Source organism: Staurois parvus, unplaced genomic scaffold (assembly GCF_062004578.1).
Source record: "Staurois parvus isolate SC_StPar_1 unplaced genomic scaffold, SC_StPar_1.0 ptg000175l, whole genome shotgun sequence".
Classification (NCBI taxonomy): domain Eukaryota; kingdom Metazoa; phylum Chordata; class Amphibia; order Anura; family Ranidae; genus Staurois; species Staurois parvus.
The window spans coordinates 14696050-14714950 of NW_028317971.1; the positions used below are offsets into that span (position 1 = coordinate 14696050).

An 18901-nucleotide genomic window follows, 5' to 3' on the forward strand; every position below is an offset into this window, starting at 1 on the left:
GACTGATAGGAAAGTTAGTCCAGTGGGGTACAAACAGGATCAGAAGCCAAAGCCAATATAGACAAACAGGATCAGAAGCTGAAACCAAATCAAACAAACTGACGGGTTAAAACCCTCTAGTATTCTATCCAAAAGGAAGAAAAAAGTTTTGTCTTTAGTTCTACTTTAAAATAAAAAAAATTAAACAATCAGATAAGGAATACTAGCTAACTACACTGTCCTAAATTAATATTTATCATTACCCCTACATTAAAAGTTTGTTATGGAAACACTGAAATTATGATTTAGAATAATAATTTAGAATCTAGAATCTTATTGATAAATTCTTACTGTGAAACTGATTTGAACATTTTTTGCCAAATGTCTAAGAAACTTTGTACAATTTATGATTTAATATTGTTCCTTACACTATTTAATTTTTGTCACTGTGCTGTAAAAGAACAAAGTAAGATCATTTAAAGCTCAGCTCCACACAAAAAGGGGAAGTTCCACTTTAAATTGTTACGAAACCCAGGACCCTGCATTCACTATATCTGGTCTCCCACAGTACACACAACATGGAAATGCAATTATTTTAGTAAATATAAACTTTTTCTCATCAGCAGTTAGAGCAGGCTTGTGACTTCTATCAGTGTTCAGCGAGCATATGTTAAAGCTTGTAGGAGGAGATTTCTCTAGGAGGATGTAGAACCCCTGACCTCTGTCTGGGCAGACACTGGAAGAAAGGGAGGATAAGAGAAGACAGGATCAAACATCCTTTTTACACAATGGAGAGGATTAACCCCTTAGGCTCCACAGTGAGTATAACAAGCATGCTTTACTGCATATACAGACTGATTTTACTGTTGTGGGTTTAGTAACACTTTAAGGCGTTGTCTCTTGCTTCCCCATTAAGGATTGGCACTTTTGGGGAACGGGTACCCGATTTTGACAGGTACCTGCTCCAACTTCCACTGCGATCATCTAGGTGATCAGAAGTGGTATTTGTCTTCTCTCCCTCCTTCTTCCCACATGACAATTCCCAGAAGACTACAGGACCATTCACAAGGCACAGCACTACGCGCGCATGTGCAGTGGGCACCCAGCTGTGAAATCGCAAGCTGTCACAGCCGGGTGCCCACACTTAAGATGTTAACACCCGAGAGGACAGCTGGTGAAACCGGCTGCAGTGAGGACACCGATGGATCAAGGGAGAGGGGAGTGTCTGTTTTTTAAAAGTCAGCCGCTACAGTTTTTGTAGCTGCTGACTTATATTTTTCTAGATTTTGACTGGAGCTCTGCTTCAATAAATCTATACGGCCTTGTTCACACCATACATGCAGAAAAACTGATGGAAACTAACACAGATTTCACTTGCAGAGACATCAGTTTTCATGCATATTTCAATTAGTTTTATACACGTTGCAGGTTCCTGCACAAAAAAAAAATCTGTACATGATACTAGTGGTGTGAACAGAGCAATAGATTTTTGTTATGCCCTTGCAGGATGATTGCAGAAAAACTGACATGAACGAGCCCTAATAGTATTTTACTTGTAGGCCAGGACCTACATGAAAAGTGCTGTAAAGTAATGGTACATATACATGCTTAGGGGTATATTTATAAAAACATTTCCATTGCAATTTGCCCAGTAAAAGTGTATATACGTTTTTTCTGTGCAAAAGATTAAAAAGAATGTTTCTAGAATAATTCATGTGGTGGACAAATGCCTTTCATTGATTTAAAACAGAAAATACCATATTTGGCCACTAGATGATGTTAAATATCATTGGAAATTCCTAATAGCAATTTGTTTTTTCACTTAATGAATGTACATGCACCTTCAATGGGCTCATTGCTATGCACATTTTTATAAACACACTGCTAAATGTATACCCGCCCCTTGTCTTTACAGTGCTTCTCAAATAGGCCCTGGCCTGACAATAAAAAAATTATTTGAGATTCATCTAGTATAGCATACATTGTTGTTTTGCAGCACAGTGGCAGAAATTAAATAATTGTTAGGTTCAAATTTTTAAGGCAATTGCCCCCACAAAGTTTCCGCGACATTTTACAAAAATGGTTAGGATAATTGTTGCAATAAGAATTGTTATACACAATCAGAATTCCAATGCTTCAATAACCTGTTTCAATAACGATGTTAAAAGAAGGCAGTTCATATTCAAAAGTATAAGAATGAAGTTACTGTACTATTTTTAACAATTAATAGTTGTTTATGACAGTGTTTCTCAACCGTTTTTCAGTCAAGGCACCCTCTAAAATTATGGACAGTCCTGAGCCACCCTCTAAAATTATGGACAGTCCACAATTTAAGAAAGCTTCACTGTAATTTTCTTTCAAGATTAAATCAATATATTTAGTAACACCTCATCTGGAATATGTAGTTCAGTTTTGGGCACCAATTCACAAAAAGAACATTGGGGAACTGGAGAAAGTACAGAGAAGGGCAACCATGCCCTGGGATGGATAGGCAGAGGCACCAGGGAGGGAAGAAGAAAGAAAAATGGAGGGAGAAGGGATAGGGAAGAAAATGTAGGACTAGAGGGGTGAGAAAAGAGAAAGTGGGGAGAGAAGGAGAGGGACTGCGGGGGGGGGGGGAGGAAAGGAGAGCCACACTCTCCCAGGGAGTAGGTGAAAGGAGTGTGTTACTATGGCAGTCAATTTTCACATGTCACATATCACGGTTGCTGTCTGGCTAGATACTCCAGAGGTGGCCTTGCTATCGATCATCCCAGAGTATGTTACAGCTGCTAAGAAGGGCCTTCTTTGGTTTATTCTGTCTGCTGGTAGGGCCTTGATCCATAGACACTGGAAACTAACCCATTCTTGAACAAGCAGGTTGGTTGTCAGTGAGCTCAATCACATTATCAGGATGGTGAAATTAATGACTAACCTACGATACCAGCACACAAGCTTCATCTAAACATATAGCACTTGATTCGACTTCTCTACCCTTTCACACCTTTAATCTTGCCCATTATTTGCATATTGCTTTCATTGCAAAAGCAATGATGTTTTCAAACCAACAGTCGACCGGACACCCTACCCTTCTTTCGCCAATGTTCCTCTTTATTACCCTTGACCTCATAGTTGTTTTTATTTTGTATCTTGTACTATATTGGCCTTAGATGGGTTTTTCTGTAATCTCCACAAAGGGGAGTGACTAACTTTGCCCATACACCCCTTTTCTTTCTCTTCTTGTGTGTGTATCTAAGTTTGAAAATGTAATAACCTTTATTCTAAAAAAAGTAGTATTGCATATCTATAACGTTGTGTAGTCAAATGATATTAATAATAGTGATAATAATAGATTGGGTATAAGATATCTATTGTATTATTGTCTGTGGAACCATTTTCAAAATGAAATTATATCAGCACATTTACAGTACATTATAATTCATATAAATTATACATGTACATATGCTTTAGTAAAAAGGTGTTATGTAAAAACTTAAGCTCGCTTTGACATTGCAGAAGGTAAATACGGTTCTGCTGCTGTAATAATTTTGATTATCCCCAGAAATAATGACTTGCAATACCTTTTCATCACAGTTCTTATATTCTTCCTTTGTGTTCATCTACTTTTGAAAATTAAAATGTATCTTTGTCATTGTGCCTTTGAAGCCTTATAACAATCTGAATTCATCTGAGATGAAAATAGTGACACTATTTCAATTTACAATTATACGCTGAGTGATGTTCTCTTGTTCCTGTATATAAGTGTGATTAGAGAATTCTTTGTAGTAAGAAGTCATAGTGCAAATGGTGTTATCTCTAATATCTGGGACAGAAATTCAAGATGTCCTTAACAATAGAGAGAAAGGAATTTATACAAAATATATTTTTCGCTTGTGTATCTGTTATTAATACTATTGTTTATGCCTATACATTGGTGGAATACAGAAATATCTGTTATGATTGTCATGACTTTAGTGACTTGCAAAACATTACTTTAAATGATGATCATTTCGGATGTTCACATACTGTATTTTGCAATGTTCCATTCTACTGTGTTTTCATCATCAACTCAACATAAAGGAAACATTTGAACAAAATCAGAGAACCATATTCTGTCTTTGTTATCTAAAAATGTTTAACTTCTCTGGTTTAAAGTTGCGTTCTTAATAAAAGAACAGACTTTTATGTAGTAGAAGTGGACAAAAAGGAATGCTATCATCTCGTGGAAGACCCTCAACGTTTACTACCATATTATGGAGGCTCAGGTTGAACATACTCCTGGTATAATGTACAATCATAAATGTTTAACTATAAATTTTACTCATGAAACTCGCATAAACGTGCAAGGTACAACATACTAACACAAGTAGTAGACAATGACACATGCATGTGTACTACATTGTGGGGAGTAAGTTAAATATTTCCAAATTATCTAATTGATTTGTTTAACATTAGTTACTTGGCTATTGTTCAGATCATAATCCATGTTAAGCTCTTGTCCTCAAGTGTACAATTGTTATGCACTCAAAGGCGCCCAAAGGGGCTTAATATCATTTACCAAGTAAAAAAAAATTAAAACACATAGACTCTAACAGAAATAAATTCCAAGTTCTCCAGTGTATGGAGCTCCTTAGCTGCTGTGTTCCTTTGCTTCTACTATTGTATTTGGCTTTGGTCTGAGCAAAGTAGTTGAACCCTTCATATATATTCAATTTGGATATTAGCTCTTAGTGCTGCCAACAAAAACTAGTACAATGAATTAACAGAATGTTTAGGGTATACACTTGAGTATTATACTGAGCCTAATTTAAAAGTTATATTATGGCTATAGATGTAGATTGGCTATAGATATTGATCCAACAGATTTCTTCTCTGAAGTACCAGCTGTAAGAAAGCAGCAGAATTAAGATTGAGGAAACAATGTGGTGGAGAGCAGTTGGAGAAATACTGATCAGGCAGGCTAGAAAACCTTGTAAGGTCAATTTTGGTCCCCAAGATGTTGGTACCAGGCTGATTCCTCCTTCCTACTGCTCTCACTATAGCGTATACAAAATAAAAGGACAACTCAAATGTTTATTCAGGTTGCAGAGACATCAACAACTGGTAGATTTTGCCTGCATGCCCAAATGTTTTCCAGTGTCTTTAGAAAGCAATAATACATTTCATATATATATATATATATATATATATATATATACACAATTTTTGATATATTTATTTCATCCTCAAAATTGTTTTATAAATGTTCACAGGGCCACTTTTACCAAAAGACACTTGTGGGCACATGCCTAAAGTAGTAAGATAGAACTTTGGTGCACAAAAAGGCAACTAAAATAGTTTTTTCCACTTTCAGTTTCTTTTTTTCTGCTTACTTTAGGATGCTTGTGAGAAAATTTAGTTTTGGAAAGGATATAGTTTTAAATATTATTGCTCATAAATAGCAGTGCTCTGCATCAGCTACATTTATACATAAACAATAATGATACCTGGTAAAGGTAAAAGCAAACAATTCTGTTCTTATATACAAGGGGTTTGATTTACTAAAAGCAAATAGGCTCTTCACTTTGCAAGGAAAGTTGCACTTTACAAGGAAATTTGAACCAGAGCTTTGGGAATATGGTAAACTTTAATTTAGCAAGAGTGCACAATCATGTGCAAGGAAAATTAAAAAAAAAAACAGCTTTGATGGCACATGATTGGTTAATGGAAATCAGCAGAGCTTTACCCTATTCCTTAAGTTCTAGAGAAAATTCCCCTTCAATGTGTAACTTTCCTTGCAAAGTAAACAGCCTATTAGTAAATCAACCCCAAACACTCCTGCAGAAGTTATTCTTTCTATTTAGGAGAATAGTAAACCAGTGATATTTTTGATGGAGTTTTACCAAAAGGAGCAAAGAATATTAGATATCATTTGAGATTAGGGAAGAATTTGTAGCAGACATCAGTATAGTGGACTAGTTCAGAATCTTGGTCCTTTAAGAATAGCTTGAACGCATAATTTGTAGGTTATATACTTTGTGCTTGTTTACTTAAATGGTACTTTTTTGAGCCCTGGTTCAAAATATCAGTGATTGCTGAAAAAAAGCTTATGCTGCCCAAAGGTTGTGAAATTTGTCAAAAATGCAATTTCTATACGTTGATTTGTGTGCTTTTATCTCCAGGTCAAAAGACATATCCTTGAAATGCTTCAGTACATCAACAATTTATATATTTTTACACAATGATAGGGTTACAGAAATTTATAACTGAGAAATAAAGCGTTCTTATAATGTCATGTCTACAAGTTTTATATGCTTACAAGGCAATCAGTTACAGAAATGTCAGCGCTAGAAAATAAAGTAAACTATCAACTTTTTATTTCTGGACTGGGTTTTTTATCCTTAGTTAAGATATAGAGGATAAAAAAACTCAGAATACGCTAAATGAATTGATTACTTCAAGTCAGCACCAAAATATAAAAATAATATGCATACTCATTGCTTCAAGTTTACAGTCCAATACATTGCATGTAATACAATTAAAGCTTTAATGCCCGCACACCACATGTCCATGAACGACAGAGGTTTCTGTACTGAGAGTGTAAAAAAAGATCCATCTATGGCCAGCTTAAGCCCAGGAACTAAAATTAATAACTCTTGGACTTCCAATCTTCCTACAGAAAACTCAATAGGAATGCTCTATAGCAGAAAATGTAAACATAATGAGGTTTTGATATATACTTTTGATGTTAAGACTCTTAAACACACTCAGAAACCATCCAGTGATAGTAATAGCAGTGATAACACATTACCAATTGTTTAGAGCCACCAGTCCCTCTGCCAGCCTTGCCAGGCCTGCTATCTCGAAGCCAACACCTCCCTCCATCTCCTGAGAGATTACAACTGATGGTATGAAAGTTGACAGGTGGCGTTTATAAGTCCTAAGAAGTTCCTAAGAACTTATCATAAGGTATGGTCCAAATTAATATACTTTTCAACACTGATGAATGTCAATCAGGTGCTTAATAATCTAGTCATTCAAACGTCTGTCAATATCAGACCACAAAGATAGTCATCCTTCCTAAATAGGATTTACGTGTAGTCTTGGAAGGTCTCTCAAGACCTTTCCCAATGAATTAGACTCAGTGTGGAATCCTAATTTGAAGACGTTATATCTAGTGGTTATAATTTCAGTCAAATAAATGACAGAGCTACAGGTGTTTTCCAAAGAGGAAAATATATTTAAAAGGCAACATCTACCGTCTACTTTAAATAAGAGGTTTTCCCTGCTTCCTTTTTTTGTCTAAAGCACAACATCTGCATTCACTAGATGTGGGGCTTGTTCTTAAGTTCTATTTGACTGTAACTTTTTCCTTCAGAAATTTGGAAAGATTATTTCTAGTTCTCTATGGTTTGAGAACAGATCAAGCAGCTGCAACCTGCTGCACATTACCAAACCTTATGATACTTCTTGGACAGCATATTGCAGAGTTTCTCCTGAGAGAACCTATTTACTAAAAGCAAATGCCCTGTTCACATTGTAAGGAAATTCTCACTTTCCAGTGAAATTTTTCTTAGCATAGTGAATACGGTAAAAAATCTCTGTGCAAAGGATACCCAATCAATTGCAAGTTAAAAAAAAACCCCAAAACAATTTTTGCTTGCACATGATAGGAAAATGTAAGTCAGCAGAGCTTTACCTTATCCACTAACCTAAGTGAAACTTTCCTTTCAAAATTAATAGCCTAGTTGCCTTTAGTAAATAAACCCTAATGCTTCTGCATAGTGTTTACTTAGGAAGTGAAGTGCTGTTATGCAGCTAACGTCTATTTTATATTGCACAGTAACACAAAAAACAGTATTTACCTAGCTAGGAATAATTTCTCCATATAAACAAGCCAGGACCCCAACAACTGCATAAGGTGGATGCTGTTTCCCCAACACAAGCATACAGGAAGGCACATGCACTGGTAAGCATTATTATCGTATATATGAAGACACAGTCTTGAACCTAGTGGACTAAACATTTGTCAGCTGTATTAAAAAAAGGATTGGAAAAATAACAGAACAAATAAGAACATAAGAAATAACCTATCACAAAAACTGTTACTAAAAAGTTAAAGTGTTCAAAAAAAGAAAAACAGTACTGTATTGACATTACCGGAAATATGCCTGCAGATAGACAATTAGTATGTACTCATACTGACACAACCAAAAAATTTTGACAGTAACAAATCCTTAATGTATTGATACAATCAGATATATCTACAAAAATATATCTAAAAATATCTACCAGATATGTCTACAAAGAGACAATCCGCACCACACTGACATAAGCAAAAAGCTATCCACAGCAGCACCATCACTGCTGCCCTGACACAACCAGGAACATGTACACAGATATGCAATCAGTACTGTAGTAACACAACCAGGAACATGTCTACAGCTACATAATCAGTACTGTAGTGACACAACCAGGAACATGTCTGCAGCTACACAATCAGTACTGTAGTGACACAACTAGGAACATGTCTACAGCTACACAATCAGTACTGTAGTGACACAACCAGGAACATGTCTGCAGCTACACAATCAGTACTGTAGTGACACAACCAGGAATATCTATGCATATGTCTGCAGATAGGTGTAGCTTGATGCGTTGTGTCCCCTGTTCCTGTGCCCATGACTCTGCAAACAGCTCCACACACACTGACACACCTGAGTGAGTGGGAATGTTTACTGTAGATATCTATATAAACACCCCAAAAGGCTTAAGGTGCATAAACACCAGGAATGACACAACAATAGGTTATGTAATAGCTAAAAAAATATATTGCAACAGGGTAAACAAGGAAGAAATATACTGTAATGAATATATAGTAAGAGAAGTTGTCAGGGAGCGAGGAGCCAGACACACAAGGAGGTGCAATTAAAGGTAGGTTTATTAATATAAAAATAAGACAAGAGTCTATGCAAGTCCAACAGCGGAAATCGTAGCCAAATCCGGGGTCAAGAGCCAGGAAGAATCATTGCCAGAGTCGGGATCAGGAGCCAGGAAGAATCGTCACCAGAGCCGGGATCAGGAGCCAGGAAGAATGGTCGCCAGAGTCGGGGTCAGAAGCCAGGAGGAGTCTTAGCCAAAGCCGAGTCGGTATCCAGGAAAGCAATGAGTAGCTAAACAGGAGCTTGCTGTTGTGCAACAGACAGGACACAAATGCAATAGACAGCCACAAACAGCAGACTTATATGTGATAAGCCGCCACCTCCTGGGGGAGGAGCCGCAGAGGGCTGAAAGCATAAAGGATCCCACAATGCTTTGCAGACACCTAAGATGGATGCCAGCTCATGGAGCAGCACAAGGTCTGAGGAAAGGCAGGACCTTGACAGTACCTCCTCCTCAAGGGCCCCTCCCCCTCCACGGCTCAACATAAGGCTTCTGTGGAAAGCGGGCGTTAAAAGCGCAGAGGAGGGCAGGAGCATGAACATCCGCGGAAGGAACCCAGGAACACTCCTCGGGACCATAACCACGCCAATGGACCAGGAACTGCACCCGACCGCGGACCAACTGAGAGTCCAGGATGCGGCTCACCTCATACTCCTCATGACCGTCAACCCGGATAGGACGAGGCCGAGGCGGAGAGGCAGTAAAGCGATTTCAGACCAGAGGCTTCAACAGGGATACGTGGAAGACATTGGAGATACGCATCCCAGGAGGAAGAGCAAGGGCATAGGCAACCGGGTTCACCCTGCGGAGGATGTGGAAAGGACCAACAAAACGGGGAGCCAGTTTCTGTGCGGGCACCCAAGATTAAGGTTATGAGTGGACAACCACACCCGATCTCCGACCTGGTATGAAGGAGCGGGCAACCGTCTACGATCAGCCTGGAGCTTCTGGCGCTGAGCTGAGTTCCTCAAAGACCTCTGGATCTGCCCCCACGAGGAACGCAGGGCAGCAAGATGGTTATCCACAGCCGGAATGTCCTGTGGCGAGAACAACTCAGGCAATAACAGCGGGTTGGAACCCATAGTGTCTTAATATGGCTACACACAACTCCAGAGCCTCCTGCAGTACATTTCCCTCTAGCAACACATAACCCGCAACCTGCCACACATTTTTACTTGCACTTAGAGTTTTAACTGGCCCAGCAGCACTCTCACAGTACATCACTTTCTTCTGGAGTAAAGGTAAGCATGTGCTTTGCCCATGCACAAAATACCGGTATAAATGTGAAGTGCCCTGGTCACCTAAGCACCACCCCTACCATGCATGCCACCCTAGGCCAAGGCTTCTGGGGCCAGCAGCAAATCTGTATGTCTGCCGACAAACTCAAATACATTCCTCTGTTTCCAGGTGCAAGCAGTGTGAACCAGCTGGGTGGATTATTTGTCAATGGACGCCCATTGCCCACATGTAAGAGGAAGAAGATTATAGAACTTGCAGCAAATGGAGTGCGGGCCTGCGATATTTCCAGGATGCTGCAGGTAAATTTCCTTTGTCCAGTTTTTGCTTTAATGTTTACTCCGTTAAACTTTTCTACTGAACAGGTAAAAGAACTTATAGTGTAGCCTTAAAAAACGTTTTGGATTGTGTGGTGAAGTGTTAGACCATTTGCTGTCTGTGTGGATACTGGTAAGATTTACTACCTTTTTTGTCCTGATGACCTTCATCACTTCAAACAGAAAGTGAGGGGGAAGCCAAAATTTTAGGGTTGTCCAAAAAATAACAGGAGAGGGGAAGTCTTCCAATGGGGACACTAGTTCTGGAATCAAAGTGAAATTTCCTCAATGGTACACAACAGCAAACGATAAACTTATAGGGGTTTGGACTCTTCTCTACTCAATCCAGAACAAAATAAAAATGCTTTAATTATGCAAGCACGCTTACAACTGTTGGTATTGATACTTTTTTCTAAAACATGTTAACACAGCTGTTACCTGTCAAAGGAGGAAGTAAATTCTAACCCTTACTGGTGCCCATGCAGCCAAACACCAATGTGATTACTAGATCAACTTTTTTAACCACTTACCCTCCAGAGGATTTACCCCCCCCCCCCCCCCCTTCCTGACCAGGACACTTTTTGCATTACGGCGCTGTGTTACTTTAACTTACAATTATGCGGTCATGCAACGCTGCACTCAAATTAAATTTATGTACTTTTTTCCCACTAATTGAGCTTTCTTTCGGTGGTATTTGATCACCTATGCGTTTATTATTTTTTGCGCTATAAAAAAAATACCGACAATTTTGAGAAAAAAAACTATATTTTTGACTTTTTGCTATTGAACATGTCCAGTAAAAAATTTTAGAAATCAAATTTTGTCATAAATTTATGCCAAAATGTATTCTGTGGCATGTATTTGCTAAAAAAAAACCCAATACATGTAAATTAATTGGTTTACGTGAGTTAAAGCGCTTACAAATGGCAGTATAGATACTGTTTTTTTTTTTTCTACTAGTAATGGCGGCGATGGCGGGACTGTGCACAGTCATCCAGAGCAGTGTGCCCGAGCCGACAGGGAGGAAGACTGTTAGTAAACAAGACAGTCTTCCTCTCCGTCGAAGATGTTCGTCAATCACTGGGTGCCAGCAGGTAATTACCGGGCGGGACCCAGTGATTGACAGCCGCGGCCGCGAATGGCGGCTCACACGCGCCCCCTACCCGGAAATGCAAAATCACATATATACATGATTTTGCGCACCCCTGCTGCCCTGTAGCAGTATGTCCGCTATAGGGTGGCGGGGAAGTGGTTAACTAAAACATATAGCAACAGAGGCTCTTTTATAGCAGTAATATAAAGGGGTCGGACAAAAAATGGAAAAACTACATGTTTTGCAGGTGTGAAAGTGACAATATGTTCCATGTTGGAAGCGGAAGTGATGTAACATTCGTATGCTTCTGCTGTGTGAAGTGGGAAGGCTCACTTTCATCATTCACTGTGTGCACTGCTAGTAATACGGAGTCATGTCAGAGCTTACTGGGCTTCAAAGAGGACAGATTGTTGGTGCCCACTTAGCTGGTGCCTCTGTGACTGAAGTTACCGATTTATTTGCTGTGTCATGCGGTACAGTATCAAAGGGTATGACAGCATATACAGTTTCTGGGAAAATGTTGTCTGATAAACATGTCAACTGACAGAAGAGACTAAAGGACATTGCGCAGGATTGTGACCTGGATTAAGAAAACAATGGCTGCAAAAGTGACTGCAGAGCTCAATCTCAGTCTTCAAGTAAGTTCTGACATGACTATGTATTACTAGCAGCTCACTCAGTGAATGACGAAAGTGAAGCTTCACACTTGTTAGCTAGGTGTCTCATCACACAGCAGAAGCAAAAGAATGTTACATCACGTTCTCTTTCAACGTGAAACATGTTGTCACTTTCACACCTACAAATCATGTAGCGTTTCCATTTTTTTTTGTCTAACCCCTGTATCTATACCAACTATTAACATTAAAGGATAAGTTCACCTTGGGAACATGTTACATGTTCCACCCATATTTGGGGTGAACCATGTAACATGTTCCAGCTCCAGCAGCCAGTTCTCCCGACCCCCCAGTGTGACAGCCAGCAGGGATCTTCTCTCCGCACCCACTTTCACAGTTTAAAAAGAGCGTAGTCATAGGGGGATCCACCCACATGGCCACTTTATTCATTTCCTGTGAATGAATGAACTACAACTACTGTCAGCCACCGCAGCTGATGGATGAGGGAAGGCCCTGCAGCCTTCAATCAGACAGTCCATATGGAGGTACGAACTGAAAGCTGCAGGGCTTGTCTGCTTAAGTCTGAAATTGCACCCTTGATCCATTGACCATGGGTGTAATGTTTTCCAGGCTCCTGCAGGAAAAAAACAATAAATGCACATTTTTTTCTGCAACAATTTGTGCATTTATTATTTTTTGTGGAAAAGTGAACTTATCTTTTAACCACTTCAGTTCACATACATGTATACCACTTATGCACCAGTATTTAATTTTACATTAAGGGTCTTTTGATTCGAATATAATCTTGTCATTATTTATTATAACAAAGTAAGGAATATAGGCAGCTTATTTTATACACACAGGGTTTTCTCTAGGCAATACTGAAAAAAACTATTTTTTTCTATGTTTCTATAGACAAAAGTTAAATAGTACGAAAAAAGGCACCTTTTTCTAATTTGACCAATGCTTGTTTTAAAACAACGAATGATACTTTAGATAAAAAGTACAAATTTTATTTTAAGATTGGCCTGTTTATAATAACATTAAAATTACATTTCTATTACAATACAAATCTATGGTACAATTTTGTACATTTTTTTAAATGTGTCACTAAAAAAATTAAGAAACAAAATAAAAAAAAAAAAAGATTTAAATATTAACACTTGCCTTCAGGGCACTTATACCCCCTTCCTGCCCAGGCCAGTTTTCAGCTTTCAGTGCTGTCGCACTTTGAATGACAATTGTGCGGTCATGCAACACTATACTCATATGAAATTTTTATCATTTTTATTTAGACAGATAGAGCTTTCTTTTGGTGGTATTTAATCAACTCTGGGTTTTTATTTTTTGCTAAACAAACCAAAAACAACTGAAAATTTTGAAAAAAAAAAGTTTTTTTCTTAGTTTTTGTTATTAAATTTTGTAAATAAGTGATTTTTCTCCTTCACTGATGTGCGCTAATGAGGCTACAGTGATGGGCACTGACAGGCTGTACTGATGGGCACTGATAGGTGGCACTGAAGGGCACTGATGAGGAGGCACTGGTAGGTGGCACTGATGGGCATTGACAGGCATCACTGATGGGCACTGAAAGGCAGCACTCATATATGGCACTGAATAGCACTGATAGGCGGAAATGACTGGCACTGTTAGGTGGCACTGACTGGCACTGCTAGACGGCACTGATAGGCAGCACTGACAGGCACTGATATGCGGCATTGACTGGCACTGATACGCAGCACTTACTGGCACTGATAGGTGGCACTGATTGGCACTGGTAGGCACGGATATGTGGCATTGATGAGGCACTTATGGGCACTGACAGCTGACATTGATGGACACTGACAAGTAGCACTGCTGGGGCTACACTGATCATCAGGGCACACTGATCATCTCATGATCAGTGTACATGTCCTCTCTGAGGAATGCCGATTACCGGCTCTCCTCTCCTCCTGAGCTGTCAGTCTGACAGCTCGTGAGAAGAGAAATGCCGATAACCGGCATGTCCCTATTTACATGTGATTGGATACAGCTGATCACATGACTGAGCCGACATCTTTGGCTCTTTCCGTTGATCGGTGATCTGCTGTGTCCAAGAGACACAGCGCACCGCCAATCGCCGCACTGCACACTCCCGGAGCCACGCACACGCAGTTAGAGTGGGAGGACATCATATGACATCCTCCCAGAACAAGAGAACCACCTTGCGCCCGTCATTACCTTATATGGTGGGAAGGAGGTGGTTAATGGTTATAAAAAAATAAATAGCAACATAATAGATAAGGGGAGAAGGAGCAGAACCTTTTGATGCCGGCTGCACGCATACGTCATGTGGCCATTTGGAGTGTGGGCCTTAATGCCAAGCGGCTGCATGTATGCAGCCCTGTTAAAACTACTTATTGTGCTAACAGCATGCTCCCTGCATGCTCACAGCATGGTAGCCAGCAGTGATTGGTAAGCTCTCAATCCGTACTTGCGATCGGGAGCTTTCTAATCATGTGTCTGCTGTGACAGCAGTCACATGACCCGAAGGCCTGCTTCTACCTCTTGACTTTTATAACCCTTAAAGGGGCGGGAGTCAGTTGGCGCCACGGGGTTAAATAGATAAATGTTTTTGTAAACTTGTAAGGATGCTTTAATTGACATCCTATGCAGAGCAAACGTTACCCCTTTAATTCTTTATTAATAAACCAGAGTATTTACTATGTAACAAAATAGCATTGCTACATTGTAATTCTTCTTGTCACTGCAGACACTGTTCTGCATCTGTGATATTAGGACTAATGTACACGGGGCATTTGGAAAACTCTTCTGAATGATGGAAACTGACTGCTGGAAAAAGTAGGTTAAAAAACATTAGTTTAGCCGCGTTTGCATACCGTGTTTATGCGCGTTTATGTGTGTTTATGTGCTGTTGCGTTCAGAAGTGTTTTTAAAAGATAACCTCAGGAGACCCTCCCAAATGCCCAGAATGCATTGGAAAATAGTAAATAATTAACTTTTTCAGACATTTTGAGAGAAATAGAGAGCAGAAAGAGCAGTATGTGTTGAGATTACTTGTCTTTTCTAGTTGTATTCACTATGGATTTCCATCATGAGCATAATGCGGCACGTTCTACCATTTTTTCCTTCACGCAAAACCTGGAACTGACTGCGTTGGTGTGCCAGGTCCATTTGAATACATGAAAACGGCTTTGCATGCATTTATGATGATGAAAAAAGGCTCTGGTCAGCATATGGACATGGAACAGTTAAAAAACACTTATAAACGCAAACGCTTATAAACGCGGTTAACCGTATTTACAAGCATTTACACGCATTTGGCGTATGAAACGCCTGTAAAATCTACTCCTGAACGCAAGTTTGACGCATTCAAAAAAACGCCTGTAAACTCAACTGCCTGTAAACGGTACATGGATACATAAGAAAACATTAGGGAGAGTTCAGGGGCTGCTGAAAAAAACGCTCAACAGTTCATGAATGTCAGTTTAGCAGCTACAGTGTACATGAACCCTTAAACAATATTAAACAAGTTCTGGTGGAAAAATTACAGCTGGGAGTTTGCCACTAAAGAGTTATGGAGGAGGAGTAGCAAGGAATACCACACAAGCCTAGAGAATAAGGATTACATTTTTGGGGTGTGTGTCCAAGTTTGGGTAATAGTAAGGTATTAGAAAAAAGAGAATAGGTATCAATTGTACATTTCATTGTAATCAATATAGACCATAATTACTAAATATATATTCTGTTATGTTGCAGGTGTCTAATGGCTGTGTAAGCAAAATTCTTGGTCGCTACTACCAGACCGGTTTTGTAGAGCCTAAGTTGATAGGGGGGAGCAAGCCAAGACTGGCAACCCCCAAAGTGGTAATGAAGATTGCTCAGCTCAAGTGGGAGAACCCATCAATCTTTGCTTGGGAGATTCGGGAGAAACTGTTAGCTGAAAAGATATGCTCTGAAGATAAAATTCCAAGTGTAAGTAGACGATGCATACACCCTGTATCAGTGAGTCATATACCTACAGTATGTGGTGCTACAATATATTCAAATATTGGGTCCATTGTTAACAAAATTGCTTTTTCTATAGCCGAAAAGAAAATTGGCCTTTTTTTCTGATTTTTTTTGTTAATACTGTATAATTGTGACTCTAATATATTTCCACAACCAAAAAAGTGTATTTGATAACTTTAATTTAATGTTTAGTAATGATATTAGATCAGCTTGTCAGAGTAATTTTTTTTGCATTCATGGTTGTATCACTGCATAGTTAATCATAAGGCTAGGTTCACACCTAAGCGTTTTCTACAGTGTTTTGAATTTTGCAGAAATGCACTACAGTCCATTTAACATAACTTCCTACATTCACTTCTCCGCGTTTTTTGGAAAGGGTCAGGGACTTTTTTGAATGCAAAAAGTTGCATTTTTGGTTCTATAGACTCAAAAAGCTGCAGAAAAAGCACGTAGTGCTTTTTTGCTGTGTTTTTGATGCATTTTGTATTTTAACCTTCCTAGCATAAAGAAAAAACCCACAAAACGCAGCAAACATGCATCAAAAATGCATGTGCAAAAATGCAGAAACTGATCAAATGCAAACTGCATAGGTATGAGTCTAGCCTAAAGTAATGCTTTACATGGATCTGTCATGTTGTCCTGAGACAACATACAAAAGGAAACCTAATAAAATCTGACTCTTACCACTTTATTGAAAACTAAAAAAAAAATCTTTCTAAAATTAATTATACTTTATTTTATTTACTCTGGCCAGTCTACTCTTGGCCAGTGACAAAACGCATGGCCAAAGTGTCAACACAGCATATAGTATAGTTGATTTGCTTATATGTCACAGTATAGGCAAATGTATATGTCATCTGTATAAAAGTATAGGTACACCCTCACCTTGTAAAACAACCCATTCAGTTTAAAATAGAAATGAAAGGCAAAACATTTGTGTATGCATATAAAAAAAATTATAAATACCCTTTTCCCTTATTTATAAGTGATCACCCTTTATTCTTATCTGCATAAGAGCTAGGGAAGGAGAAACAGCAGTACAATGATATTCCCAGTAATTGGCTGTGCGGGGGGGGGGGGGGGCTTGTCAGTACAAGCTTGATTACTGGATTAGCTCTCAAGACAGCCAGAACATTGACCATGCTGTGCTCTCATGCCTAGTGTGGCCAGTTAGGAAAGCAGAGGGAATGGAAGGAACAGCAGGTATTTCACACAAAAGAAGCAATACAAAGAGAACAGGATACATCTTCATACCAGTACATTGTACTACAGGCATATATCAGAAAGAGATGTAAAATGTTCAGAAATTTTGAAACAATGGGGAAAAAAAAATTTTTTCCCCTGTTTTTTTCCCAGAAAAACTGTTGGAAATGTTGGAAAAATTTTTAAAAAATTCAGCGTGGAGTAGTTTTACAAACTGAAAGTCATTTTGTTACACTGGAAAGGTGAAATGCAGTGTATATAAAATTATTATGCTTGAAGTAAAAGTACAGCTTATTCAGTAACTAAACTTCATTTTTTAAATTGTATTTATTAATACAAATGGAATAACAAGGACTGTATACATTAAGAACATTTCAACTATACAGGAGAACAGGTAACCACCCCCTTTTCCTCATAATAATTTAAAAGCTTCCTGCCATTATGAATTTTCAGTTATTGACATTGCTGATCCAGAAGCATATTTTGCTCTATGAAGAGCTTGATCAATGTTCTCCTGATTTTCAGGTGTCATTTTGTCTATAAATGAAGGGATTATATATTTTTTGGGAGGCAGTGGTTTGTAACACTTCCTTACGTGAAGATGCTGCTGGTGAAGAAACAGTTTGTGATGATTCAAATGCAGCATAGAGAGTGTTTCTGGAATGAGAACTCTGGAGGAAAAACCTAGTTGCACTTTCATTCATTTCATTTCATAAAGTACCAAAGTACTGTATAGGCTAATGTCTTTAGGACACCTCTGGCATGCAAGGATGTTTTGTCATTCTTGTAGCATTTGGAAAAGAATATTTCTTCTCACAATATTTGCAAATTGCAGCTTTGCTCTCAGCAGAAATTACACTGTGGAAACATTTCCAAACTCTAGATTTTGGTCTCACCATTTTACTGAGAGGAGGAAAAGAAAAAGCAATTTACTGAGCAGACTATAGGTAAACATTATGATGTGATGGTGGAGAACATTAATAGGAATACTTTTGAAGGTTATAATGATAAACTAATTTGACAAATTTACCCTCGTACCTGTCAATGAAGGCTTGAGAGGACAGAAAATATCATCTACTGTACCCCGACAATCACCCAACTGTAGGAGGTACAAGATGGAGCCCATGAGCAAACTAAACTGCATTGAGAAGTACAATGCAATTTGAATTATATTCCAGGATTTGCTCGTCTTCAGCTGAAAGAACTTGCAATAATATAAGACTTTACATAAAGTCTCAGAACTCTTTCATTACGGTCTTAATGTTATACAATTTGAATACCATGTCATAGATATATGATTTATTATTATAAACATATTCCACACTTCTTTCTTTTTTTTTAAATTTTTATGGAAAATAACAAAAACGGCTTTGAAAAAAATAGAAAAAAAAAGGTTTTTCCCAATTTGTCCATTTTTTTCCAGGCCATTCCACCTCTAATCAGGAACATGAAATGTTGGGTTTACATATTCTTTAATTTATGAAAGTCATTTATAAATTGTGACATAATTACAGGGTGTGATAATGATAGGTGACTGGCTAAAGAAA

At 38.5% G+C, this 18901-nt stretch overlaps 1 protein-coding gene across 1 annotated transcript in view; it reads left to right on the forward strand.

The window, feature by feature from the left end:
- PAX4 (paired box 4) overlaps positions 1-18901 on the forward strand; it is a 93519-nt gene that overhangs the window by 22526 nt on the left and 52092 nt on the right. Inside the window, exons 2-3 of the mRNA XM_089677002.1 lie at positions 10288-10418; positions 15900-16115. Of these exons, the coding sequence (XP_089533128.1) occupies positions 10288-10418; positions 15900-16115 (347 nt within the window). The remainder of the gene's footprint in view (positions 1-10287; positions 10419-15899; positions 16116-18901) is intronic.